The following is an 11,732-nucleotide window of genomic DNA, read 5'->3' as shown; positions in this document are numbered from 1 at the left end:
CCTAATTTTTACTTAAATAGAAATCTTCCTCCTGACCGATAAGTTTATCGACCTAATTTTGAAATACGCGCGCGATATCGAAACTGGCGATACCTGCGCCGCCAGCGTCGAAAAAGTGAAAGTGACGTTTCTCTGATAGATCGCGGCGTTAGGAGGAGTATCTTAAAAATAAATTTTCACATTTGGACTTTGCGTCGCAATATCTCCGCTCGTAAGGCACGTAGCGGAATATTATGAGAGAAACCCCCCCCTAATTGGACCCCAAGCTATCGATCAAGCCTACTTAGAACTTGATCCGTTCACTCGTTATCGAGATCTCAACATCTCGGGTACTCGCAACCCGTCGCGTCGCGTAAAAGAGTCACGGTCGGTCTCGCTCCGCGTGTACTTGGCGCGAGACACTACCGTGTCTCTTGATGTATACTGAGTATAGTGTTTTGTACATCAGTGCAGTGAAAATATTTTGTGGAAAATGCCGTTTTACGAAATATTTGTACAAGCTTATATTTGACTTTTGTTTCATAACAGAAGTCAGAAAATCGATTTTCAGCAATGTTCATAGCGTAGTCCAGCATTTGTGTAGTTTTTTCGTTTTCCATTATTGCAATACATTCAGCACATTCCATTTTACTCTTCTTCTTAACAATATTAATGATCTTTCTCGTATCTATGTACAAAGTATGTGATTCATCAGATTTGTCTGGAACAGCAGCTTCATCACACTCTACATTTATTTCGTTTTCTTCTAAACTTTCAATTTCTTCTGTACGTATTAAGGCCAATAATGGTAAAAAGCTTTCTTTGTCTACTGTACAATTTGCTGATATAGAATGCTTTGACGTCAGATTACATGTTAATAGTGCTTTAAACGATGTGCTGAATAAGTATGGTGTAGGATTTGTGTTCTGATGTCCATGATTTCTAATTTGACTAAAGAAATTCTCTACATGATCTTGATTTAAATATTTTAAATTAAGTGAGGTAAATCCGCATGCCTGGAGCATTTGCCATAAACATTTTGCACCTTGTATCGTTTGCCTCCAGTTTACTAAACACTTAGGCTTATTTTTCGTTAAAGATTTGTAACTTTTTTTCTCAACATATTCCATCTTTCTTAGTTTATGCAATGCTTCTTGCCAAAATTTTAAATGTCCACTATTTTGTGTGATAATACTACTAAGTCCTTGCTCACTATTTCCATTGAAGGAGTCAAAAAGGCTGTCAAAGAAGAATAGTGCTTCTGCTGTTGCAGCGGCATTTTTTGATAAATGCATTGTTTCATTGTTTGTTTGTACGACACCTGTTATAAAAAAATAACATGTTAGTAACACATTATGTTTTATAATATAAAGGTATCTGTTTTACACAAACTAAATAATTATTCTTACCGTCTTTATTCAAAGTAAGTATCATGTCTATAAAGTCCGCTACAGTATGGCTCAGGACTTGTACTGCAAACTTCACTTTCATTTTGGGAATTAAATTCGGACGAATATGACTGTCTGTTAATTTTTTCATCTTCCGCCGATGTTGAAAACACTTTTGATCAATTGCATATGCTGTTGTTATATCGTCCCAAGAAGCGCATTGGCCTTCACGCTCAGAATATTCGGCATCTTTATTCAGAAGTAAATCTTTGGTTAAGAGATTATTACGTACACCTTTTTGAAGATGTACGTAATCGTATAAAGGCACAATACAATCATGCCCCACATAAAATGTATTCTCTATCGGCAGCGTTTCAGAAAAAAGATAACCAGTGTTGTATGTACATATTATATAATAATTAGTAAACTTTGTAAATATAATATGTGTACCCGCACACAATATATACACAATATATACATATATACACACAATATACTTACTATTATGTTTTAAATGTTGTGCACGTGTTTCTGCAATTAATGTGTTTATTGCTGCAATATTCGGTCCTCCTTGGTCACAAACAGTTGCTACGGTCTTAAAACCACATTTTTGCAGATGTTGAAGCCATTCCTTTATACATCTCGAAAGTTGAATAGACGTTGTTGCGCTATTACAGAAGCCATACCCAATAGGCATTTTATTACCAGATGCTAGACACCTGATGTAGAATGCAATAGCGTGGTCTGCAAATCTTCGTGTTCGTCTCATCCCCCAATCTTCAAATCCGACGATTTTGTCGCTTTTAATTTCATATTTAACAGCGGGTTGAATAGCCATTTCATCCCAAGCAAGTACAATATATAAGTCTTTCGGATCCATCTTCTTTGCAATTGATGTGAGATATTTTCGAATAACGTTGTTACATTCAGTATCGATCGAAATGCGATTTAATTGTATGTTTAGAGTATTGTAGGAAGGACACAATAAATATTTGGATATGTAATTATAAGAAGAACGGGATCTACGATAAATGCCTAAGCAAAATATTTTATCCTCTATTGTATATCGTCTTGCCTATGTAAAAATAATACAACAAAATGTAAAATGTAAAAACAATATAAAAAGAAATATATACACTATATATAAAAATATATATTGAAAATATATACACATTAAATTATATATATATATATAAAATATAGAAATAAAATTAAATGTCAAGTATGTGCACTCTATTTTTGCATGATAAATGTAAATTTCATACAAGTGATACAAGTCACAAGTACTCATTCTAATATTTCATTATTTATATAAATGCTAATAGTTATAAAATGTATATATAATAATATTTATATTAACTGAGGTATATAAAAAGATATTATACTAATGTATATGTATATATATGTAATGTAATGTATGTGTGTATATATGTATATACAAAGCAATAAAAATCAAACATAGGAATTAAAGGCATTATTATAGAATATTTAAATATGTTGTGGAAGGTTTAATAGAGACGAATTATGTTACCTGAGGTGAAACATCATTATTTCTCAACATCATATTTATGAAGTCTTCTCGTATTTTTCTTGTCTTATTATCATCTTGACCTTTATCTAATGTTATTTTATTATTTATATTATTTACATTTTGTTCTTTCATCTTCTTAATAACTCTTTTCATTCGTCTCCTCTGCGCTTGCAGTTTGACATTATTTTCATACAATTTCCTTGCCACTGAGGATAAATTCTTCTTTCGTGTTACTTCTGCAAGGTTAAGTCTTCTTGCTTGTGAATTTTGTTCTATTTGTGCTCTTAACGATCCCAGTTCTTTTACAATTTCTTGCAGCTGATCATGATCTTGCGTTTGCATTTGAAACAATTTTGTAATGTCCTTTTGTACATTCTCTTGATGTTTCTCTTGCTGTTCACACAATTTTCTCATATCAATTTGTACATTCTCTTGATGTTCCTCTTGCTGTTCACACAATTTTTCCATATCAATTTGTAATTGTTCAATATTCTCTTGTAAGACTGTCATAGTCTCTTGCTGTGTGTTTTGTTCATGTTCCACCGAGTGTTCCACAGTGTTTGTTTCTTCTTCGCATATTCTTTCGCATATTTCCATGAAGGGAACAGCAGCCCGAACTAACCTGCGAAGTGTACAACTACCGGTGTAGTCAGTTTCTTTGAAATGTTTGTAACACACTCGCAATTTACAGATGTCATCTTCTTTATGCGGTTTCAAGACTAAATTTGCCATCCACTTATCACGCATTTCTGGATTTTTTGGGAAAGTGTGCGATGGCATAGTGCCTGTCGATGTGCAGTTGAGCACACAACACGCTCTCACCATTTTCACTAATTTGTGTTTTACCGCACAGGATCGTACTATAAGTTCTCGCTTTCACCAAATTCTGCTGTGAAAAATAGAACTTTCGTCTCTGACAGTCTCTAAGGTCTCTGATCCGATATTTGCGTAACACGTATCTATACGTACTTTTTCAATATGGCCGCACACTCACACTATGCGCTTTAGTTCTCGTCCGTGAGTCCTGTCACTGGTTACAACCGCCTTCAAATCATCCTCTAGCGACTGATACAAGTTATACTTCTTTAATATAGCGATAACATTCTCCGGTGTTCTCGGACTGTAAACGGTGGGACCGCTGGCAATTAAGTCTACAGGTTCGCCGACAATATCGGACAATATCAGTGTGACAACGGACAACGGACGCGGGATACGGCTTAAGGCTTACTACACCTATTGTGGACCGGGGTTTACAGTCGAATAATGGAGAGAAATCGACTATGATTGGTTTCTTACCGCTTAAAGCTTATTACACCTATTATCGACATATTAAAGCTTATTACACCTATGATGAATATCTTCGAAGGAGTGGTGAGAGGCCTCGGCCTCGGCCTTATGTTCAGATGGCCGGTAAGAAAGTCGGAAGAAAAAGCAGATGAAGTAAACGACGAAAGCCGTTAAGGACAGAAACAGATGAAATGTACGGATTGCACGGTTGATGAAGCAGAAGATAAGGAGAGATGAAAGAGTGAAAATAAGAGGGACGAGCGTGAGTTCTCCTCCAAGGCGGTGAGAAAGGAAATTGATTTTTATCCAGTTCAAAAAATTGTAAAAAAGACAGCGAAATGACGAAGAGCCGATTTCTTCGATTCCTTAAGAGTTCGACGTTTTTGTCTTTATCAAACATGGTGCGCATAATTTGCCAATCTTGTTTAGAAATGCATTATTATCAAAGTTGTAAGGATAACAAAAAATGATTTACAGGGAAATAAGTACATACAACGAGATTATTGCTAGAAGTTAAGTTGCACAAAGATTTCTTGAATTTAAAGCACAAAAGAACGAAAGCAAAAAATACATCAAATATTTAATAGAATATAAAGCGAAATGAAATAAATTAAACATTCTAACGTAGCATAGATTGGGCAGAAATGAATTTTGTTAAACAATAGCAGAGAAGTGCAAAGAGGTACACCCTACCAAAAATGACCAATTGAATCCGATTAAAAATTTTGAATCCGCATGAATCTGGATTCTTGATCCGGAAATCACGGATTTATAACGATTACACCGACTGAAAACGATTGAAACGGACTGGTATTCAAGAATGTAATTTCAATCGGATTCTATCGGTTTAAATCGTTACACGCAGAAAATTTTTCTCGAAAATACAAGTATACACGAACAAAGTAAATACCATACTAATCTTGCACGGCTAGGATATAGTCAAAATATGCAAAAAATTTCAAGAAAGTATAGGAAATTTAGAGAGCAAAGAATAAAAATATGGCTGATGGACAAAAAACGATGTCTGTTGCAGTCATGGCAAAAACATAAATTGCTGTTATAGGCTGTGGCGGCCAGCTGTCCGCCACGAGCAAACTTGAGAACGCTGTAGAAACCCTGCCGAGCTGTCCTAGATATAGGGGTCAATGTTGAATCTTAATCACGCGAGAATATACTGGCGATGCGCCGCGTAGCGGGCGCGAGCCGAACCCTTTCGCCGCGCGAGCCCGCGTTGCCGCTCGCGCCGCGCGCCTTCCGTCGTCCGTATATACATATTAGTATAGGACTTTTTTTACTTTTCTCATATTTCCTTGTTAGTATGGCAAACTTATTTACCTTTAGGTTACAAGATGTATCTGATCAAACTATTACTTTTCTATTGTCATATATTAATTTCCGGTTGAATACGCGTATATTCTATCGGTGTGATGTAAATCTAGTACATTTTATTATGAGTATTCTACATTATTCGAGAAAAATTTTTTGCGTGTATGATTTCATAACGATTATACTGATTGGAAACGTTTGAAACGGATTCGTACTCAAGGATGTAATTTCACTCGTTTTCTATCGATTTGAATCAGTCTAAATTGTTATGATTTCGTGAACTCCGAAATCACGAAATTATAATGATTTAAGGGGATAATAAAGCCATCTGTAATACCGGCTTTTTTTCTTAGCACTAATCTTTTAATTAGCTTTATAGAAATGCAAAATTCTTGTCTAGAATTAAAGTACGCATCAAAATCTAGGTCATGGTGGTCGAATTTGTATCGAAAACGAGAAAAAATTAATATTTTTGTTAATTTTTGGTATACGTGACGACAATATTTGCTTTGTACAAAAATTCCACAATAAATATCCACAAAATTAGACCGGCATGACCTAGGAACAACATTTAAGAACAATATCGTGCAATTAGATCTAAGATTGAAAGCCTAGAAAAAAAAGATTAGTTTAAATAAACTTTTATATGTGCAAAAACACATTCAGGTTGACATTGCGTGTAGCGAGAGATGGCGCAGCAATCGAAACAAAGACAAATGCCTTTCGTTAGACAAGGACAGATATAGATATATGACATAGAAAACAGGATTAGAAATGTTGACATTACCGACGTCGAGGAAGTTCAGCCTTCACTTTAGGATCCCCTTAAACGGATTGACTGAGACCGATTCAAACTGATAGAATCCGTGAATTCCGGATATATAAACAGGATTATTTACTACTTTATTATAATTCCATTCTTTGTACCACAAATTTATTACAATGTGCAGTATTTATTTAACCCTTCAAAAACACACTTTTTTTTTTCATTCACGGAGAATCTGACTCTACACACACTTTGATCGTCCACCATTTTAAATTGACGAGTGCAATCAGCTTTAAAAAATTCCCAGATGTACTTGGAAAATTGTTAAATCAATTGATATAAATAAAAAGTGCCCTTGGAATTATTTACATACTTTAAAAAATTAAAAAAAAAAATTTTTTTTTAAATTTTTAAAAATTAAAAAAAAAATTTTTTTTTAAATTTTTAAAAATTAAAAAAAAAATTTTTTTTAAATTTTTAAAAATATGTAAATAATTTTAATGGCACTTTTTATTTATATTAATTAATTTAACAATTTGCCAAGTACATTTAGGAATTTTTTAAAGCTGATCGCACTCGTCAATTTAAAATGGTGGACGATCAAAGTGTGTGTAGTGTAAAGTCAGATTAACAGTGTTCTTTTAAAAAAAAGTTTTTTACAAAAAAAATTTATTTTTTTATGTTTAATATTTTTGGCTAAAAATTTTTCTGGCAAAAAAAAAGAAAAAAGGGTCAAATTAACTCTGTGTGTTTTCAAAGGGTTAAATAAAAACATTTTACAGTTTTGCAAATATAGAATTCATGACTTTACCAAAAGGAAATCCTGTAGTAAGAACTCTATTACGTAAAAATTATGTGTTATATACAATTTTAATGATTAAAGCGAATTTAATCCAATTCACATAGCTACTTTCACTACCTAATTTAAATGAATTAAGCGCAGATACGATTGAAATCGATTGAGTATTAGAATTTAGATGAATCCGGAAATATCGCATTAAATCCGATTTCGGTGTTGTATTAAAATTTCACGATTGATGCGGATTCAATACGATTCATGTGGTCATTTTATTTACCCGATTAAAATAGATTAAAATTAATACGATTGAAACCGATTCAGTCGGATTCAGATGAATCCGGAAATATCGCATTAAATCCGATTTTGGTGTTGTATTAAAATTTTACGATTGATGCGGATTCAACACGATTCATGTGCTTACTTTATTCACCCAATTACAATGGATGTGCATTAATACGATTGAAACTGATAACGACGGATTCAGATTAATCCGGAAATGCCGAATTAAAAACGATTCCGATTAATTTGTTATTAGAACCGATTCACTTCCAATCGGGCATCCGATTAACCGGATTGAAAACGCATTCATTTCGATTCAATTTCACCAAATTTAATACGGAACCAATCGGATTTAATCGGTCATTTTCAGCAGGAAAAGGCAAACATGGATAATATTTGATGAAGGATATATGGAATCTTTTTCAATCGATTGCTTTAAATTTATATGTTAAAGCTGAATATTTTCCAAACAAGTAATGACAAGAGAAAAAATGATACGATCAAGATATCGGCTACTATCTTTGCAAAGTATTTACTTTGAAATTTGCTTTGTATATTATAGTATTATAATGATTTACTAGACAAAGGATTAAAGGTAAAGGCAAAAAAGAAGATTACGCGCTTGATGATAAGCATGCGCTGAAAAAAACACAACCAAAAGGTTGTGGCTTTAGGATAAAGAAAGAGAAGAAGAGAAAGAAGAAAAAGAGGAAGAGAAGAAGAAGAAAGAAGCCATTGGAGATACGAAGCGACGTGGCCAAAACTACAGCGAGATGAAAGAAGATCGGAAAAAGAGATCTCTTCAATATAATAAAAGAGATATTACAGGATTGTGGCTTATTTGGTCTAGAAAATTTAAGAGATTGAAAGCATTTTAAGATTGGATGAAAGACAAGCATCCTGACAGCCATAGATCTCGTCACGTCCAAAGCAAGATAGGCGAGATGATAACAAAGCTTAAAGGCCGGTTTTCACACGCAATGATTGGTGGCGCCAGGCCGCGCCAGTCGACTAATGCCAGTAAAAATATTCGTATGTATTTGACCGGAAATGAATGTCCGGGAAAGAATCTACCATATGAAATCGTTTGTATTTCGTATGAAGACTTTTGAAGTGCAATTGAAAAGGTTTGTGAGTCATTCGTTTAATTGTAATTAATTAATTATTTTTACACCATGCATTTAGCCGAAATAGATAAATTAATAAAAGTTTTTTACGGAATTGTTTGTATTTTGTATGAAGAGTTATGAAGTGTGATTAAAAAGGTTTGTGAGTCACTCAGATAATTTTAATTAAATATTTATAAACTCGGTAATTAGCCGAAATATAGATTTTTAGTTATTTATGTTAAAAGAAGAAGGCGCTAGTGTTCCCGAAGGTCCGTCTGCAATCAGAATTAATATGAACGTTTTAAAAATTATTTTATACTGAAATAAATAAATATACAGGCTAATAAGTCTGTAGCTATAAGCAATAGTTGCTAATTAAGTTTGTAAAGATGTACCAGCTGTGCAGGGTAAAGAGCAGGTTATCTCAAACGCCCTGCCACAACCCAATTAAAAGAGACTTAAATGTCATTACCGCTGAGAAGTACTTCTTGCCATTTAAGTTAGCATGTCAGAGCAACCGAATTGTCCATTGCGTTCCACCTTGAATTTTTTTTACAGTCGTTTATTAGGATTGCCCTACTTTTAAATTGAGCACTTTTAATGTATTATTATTATTAAACTACCGATATATCGATATATTATTAGTAATTTAATATTAAAACTTGACAGAGTGACGTAAACTAATTCGCTCATAGTATTATAACAAAGTATTATGCGTTCAAATTTTCGAAAGCTAGCTTCTTTACTATGCTCTCTCTTTATGTCGATCGATTCAGATAAAAATCTCCGAAGTCTTTCTTTCTCTCGCGATATTCCTAGAGTAAAACTGTACAAAAACTCTACGAAAGTGGCGATATTTTTCACGGATCTGGTTTGAGTCTCGGCTCTTGGGGAAGGTACGCATGTAGAAAGAGTACGCCAACACAGTTTATCCTGCTAAAATGGTTATCAATCTCTATAAGTTCTTTATTGCTTACACATAAATTATAGAATATCTAAACGTTTCTTTTTTTTTCGATGTCCTGTGAAATTGTACAATAGAGTTACAAATAAAGATAAAGCCACACTTTACGTATAATCTGATTCAGTCTTTGCTAATGTTACATAATAACGTGCGAAAGAACTAACAGTTAGACTATTTAAGAGGCTATTTAAGAATTTTAATTAAGATACTGAAAGCATAAAACTGTTCAGCTAGCTTTACACAAAGATATTGGTCTTCTTCTTTATGAAATCGTCAAATTATGATTATGATACATTTCTACATTATCACCAGCATCGAATCTAATCTTATTTATCGTGATACTCTTGAGAAACTGTTAATCCATTGTCTTAACTCGATCGCGGCGCAGAACTGCGTCCACCAATGTTGTTCCTCTCCCTCCAATCGATTCCCGTAAAAGCTGTCTACATATTGAACAGTCGATACAACGACGGCGGATTAGTCTGAAATTAAGCACACGTTAACAATCACTCTTCTTACTAAAATCACAATTCTCTTTTTAATTGCATACCTTGATTATGACATAGACCAGCACGGGAGTCAGATCGTCGGCAGCAGGTATGCCTTTCTCCGACGCCATGGAGAGGAGATTCATGGTAGTCGCGCAACGAAATACACACTGCAACTTATCCCTAGGAGTCTTATACGCCGATATCACAGCCACGTCAGCCTGCGCCCATGACCAATGGCATTCGTATTGATGAACTTTTAAAATGTGTAGGTCCTTGTGATTTGGATGAGTTACGACCTTTGCCAACTTTTTGATGTGACCGTGAAAAAGCTGGTCCCTATATACATCTCCATCTTCATTTAGATAGAGCGCATTGTGGTGCAGCCACCTGGCCACGTCCTCCGGCGAAGTACCGAGCAGTCCTTGCTCCTGCAAGTACTGCACACCCTTGCCGGGCTTCCAACTAAAGATCTTGATATCGGCCTCCCATACCTCCTTTTGTTTCTGTACTTCATACTGCTCCGGCGAGTCCGGCACCTCCTTGTTGCCAGTCAGACTGGAGACTGGAGTTGGCCGACGAGAGGCTGCCAGCGCTGCCGTAACGCGGTAGCGGGGTCTCCGGCATCGTATCCGGTGGATGTGACAATGGTTGCTGATCCGCTGGCACGCTGGGATTTACGTAAAGATCCCGACTCCACTCCACCATGCATTTCAGAATAGACACGAGGCACTCGAGACCACGAATGCGCATGGATTTCTCCTGAAAGAGCAAGACACTACGATTACAAACAAAACTTTATATTGCTTGTTTCGAAGAACATTCTCTGTTCCAAATAATACACCTATCCTGTCATCCTCTTTCTTATAACGCACCTGATTTGGCGATGCACCTAGCTCCAGAGCTTGACAACCTTGAGCAATCTTAGAGAGATCATTGACGAGCTTCTCGAAGAGATTCGCCGCTGAGATCGCAATCGTAGTTAACGTAGATGTCGACGACGCTCTGGGCATCCGCACAGATCCTCGTAAGCGCATGTATGACCATCCACTTGTGCTCAAAAGAGCTGCTACAGGTCTCGAGGATGTTCATAAAGATCTCCTTAAAGAACACCTCAATCTGCATCTTGAGGTGCATCTTGAAACGGGCGAGCAGCGCCAGGAACAGCGCTAACGACAGCTCGAACACTTCCGGCACCAAAGACACGCCATTCTTCGACAGCACGACACACAAGTACTGTTTAATGGCGATAACAAACATCTCGTTAGAGCGCAATATTGGACCGGCATTCTGCAAGATTCCCAGAAGTAACTGAAGCGACAAAATCTTGGAACGGAGCTCGTGCGATATTGGATCGGGAGTGCCGTCCGGCAGCGGTTTCATAGAGAGCTTGCAGAGAGCGAGAAACACCAGGACTGCATCATTTTGCAGCACATGGGTGAATTTTGCAGTTACCATGTTGTCATTCTCAGCGGCTGCCTCGTCACCGTTGTTCTCCGGACTACCGTTCTCCAAACTAACTTCCTCTTCCAATGGCACCACAGATTTTACTACATCATCAAGAATACTCTTAACAATTGTTTGAGAATCAATGTTATCATTACTAGGAGCATTCTCTGGACTAACCTTGGCTTCAGTTTCGCCGTTTGCTATGACAGAACCCTCCTGCTGATGTTCCCCATCAAGCGTCACGATCTCTTCCTCCGCCTGAGTATCCATTCGCGCGAAGATCACGTTGATCATCTGCGTGAGTCGCACGGGCTGTTGTTTGATTCACCAGGTTGCGCGACGCCAAGTAAACGTTGTAAACAGTACG

General features: G+C 36.0%; 1 protein-coding gene and 1 long non-coding RNA gene across 2 annotated transcripts; one reads left to right on the top strand and one right to left on the bottom strand.

The window, feature by feature from the left end:
• LOC143906696 (uncharacterized) lies at nt 1-3,771 on the bottom strand. The gene is made up of 4 exons (XM_077422946.1): nt 2,899-3,771; nt 1,869-2,442; nt 1,389-1,742; nt 1-1,300 (listed from the first exon to the last, which is right to left on the bottom strand). Exons 1-4 carry the CDS (start codon nt 3,721-3,723, stop codon nt 402-404), a joined length of 2,652 nt encoding a protein of 883 aa, XP_077279072.1. The 5' UTR covers nt 3,724-3,771; the 3' UTR covers nt 1-401.
• A 19-nt stretch (nt 3,772-3,790) lies between these two features.
• On the top strand, nt 3,791-5,280 carry LOC143906697 (uncharacterized). The gene is made up of 2 exons (XR_013259615.1): nt 3,791-3,915; nt 3,993-5,280. It is a non-coding gene; the product is annotated as an uncharacterized LOC143906697 (long non-coding RNA).
• Nucleotides 5,281-11,732: the final 6,452 nt, after the last annotated feature.

This window comes from Temnothorax americanus, unplaced genomic scaffold (assembly GCF_048541705.1).
Source record: "Temnothorax americanus isolate GAGA-0224 unplaced genomic scaffold, ASM4854170v1 Scaffold75, whole genome shotgun sequence".
Classification (NCBI taxonomy): domain Eukaryota; kingdom Metazoa; phylum Arthropoda; class Insecta; order Hymenoptera; family Formicidae; genus Temnothorax; species Temnothorax americanus.
The sequence above is the reverse complement of the archived record's forward strand: the minus strand, read 5'-3'. Positions and strand labels throughout refer to the sequence as shown.

Coding starts and splice junctions, on each gene's coding strand:
- LOC143906696 (XM_077422946.1), bottom strand. CDS start 3,723: ATGGTGAGAGCGTGTTGTGTGCTCAACTGCACATCGACAGGCACTATG. Junction 2,443..2,898: donor ATAATGATGTTTCACCTCAG/GTAACATAATTC, acceptor ATTTTTACATAG/GCAAGACGATATACAATAGA. Junction 1,743..1,868: donor ACAACATTTAAAACATAATA/GTAAGTATATTG, acceptor ATCTTTTTTCTG/AAACGCTGCCGATAGAGAAT.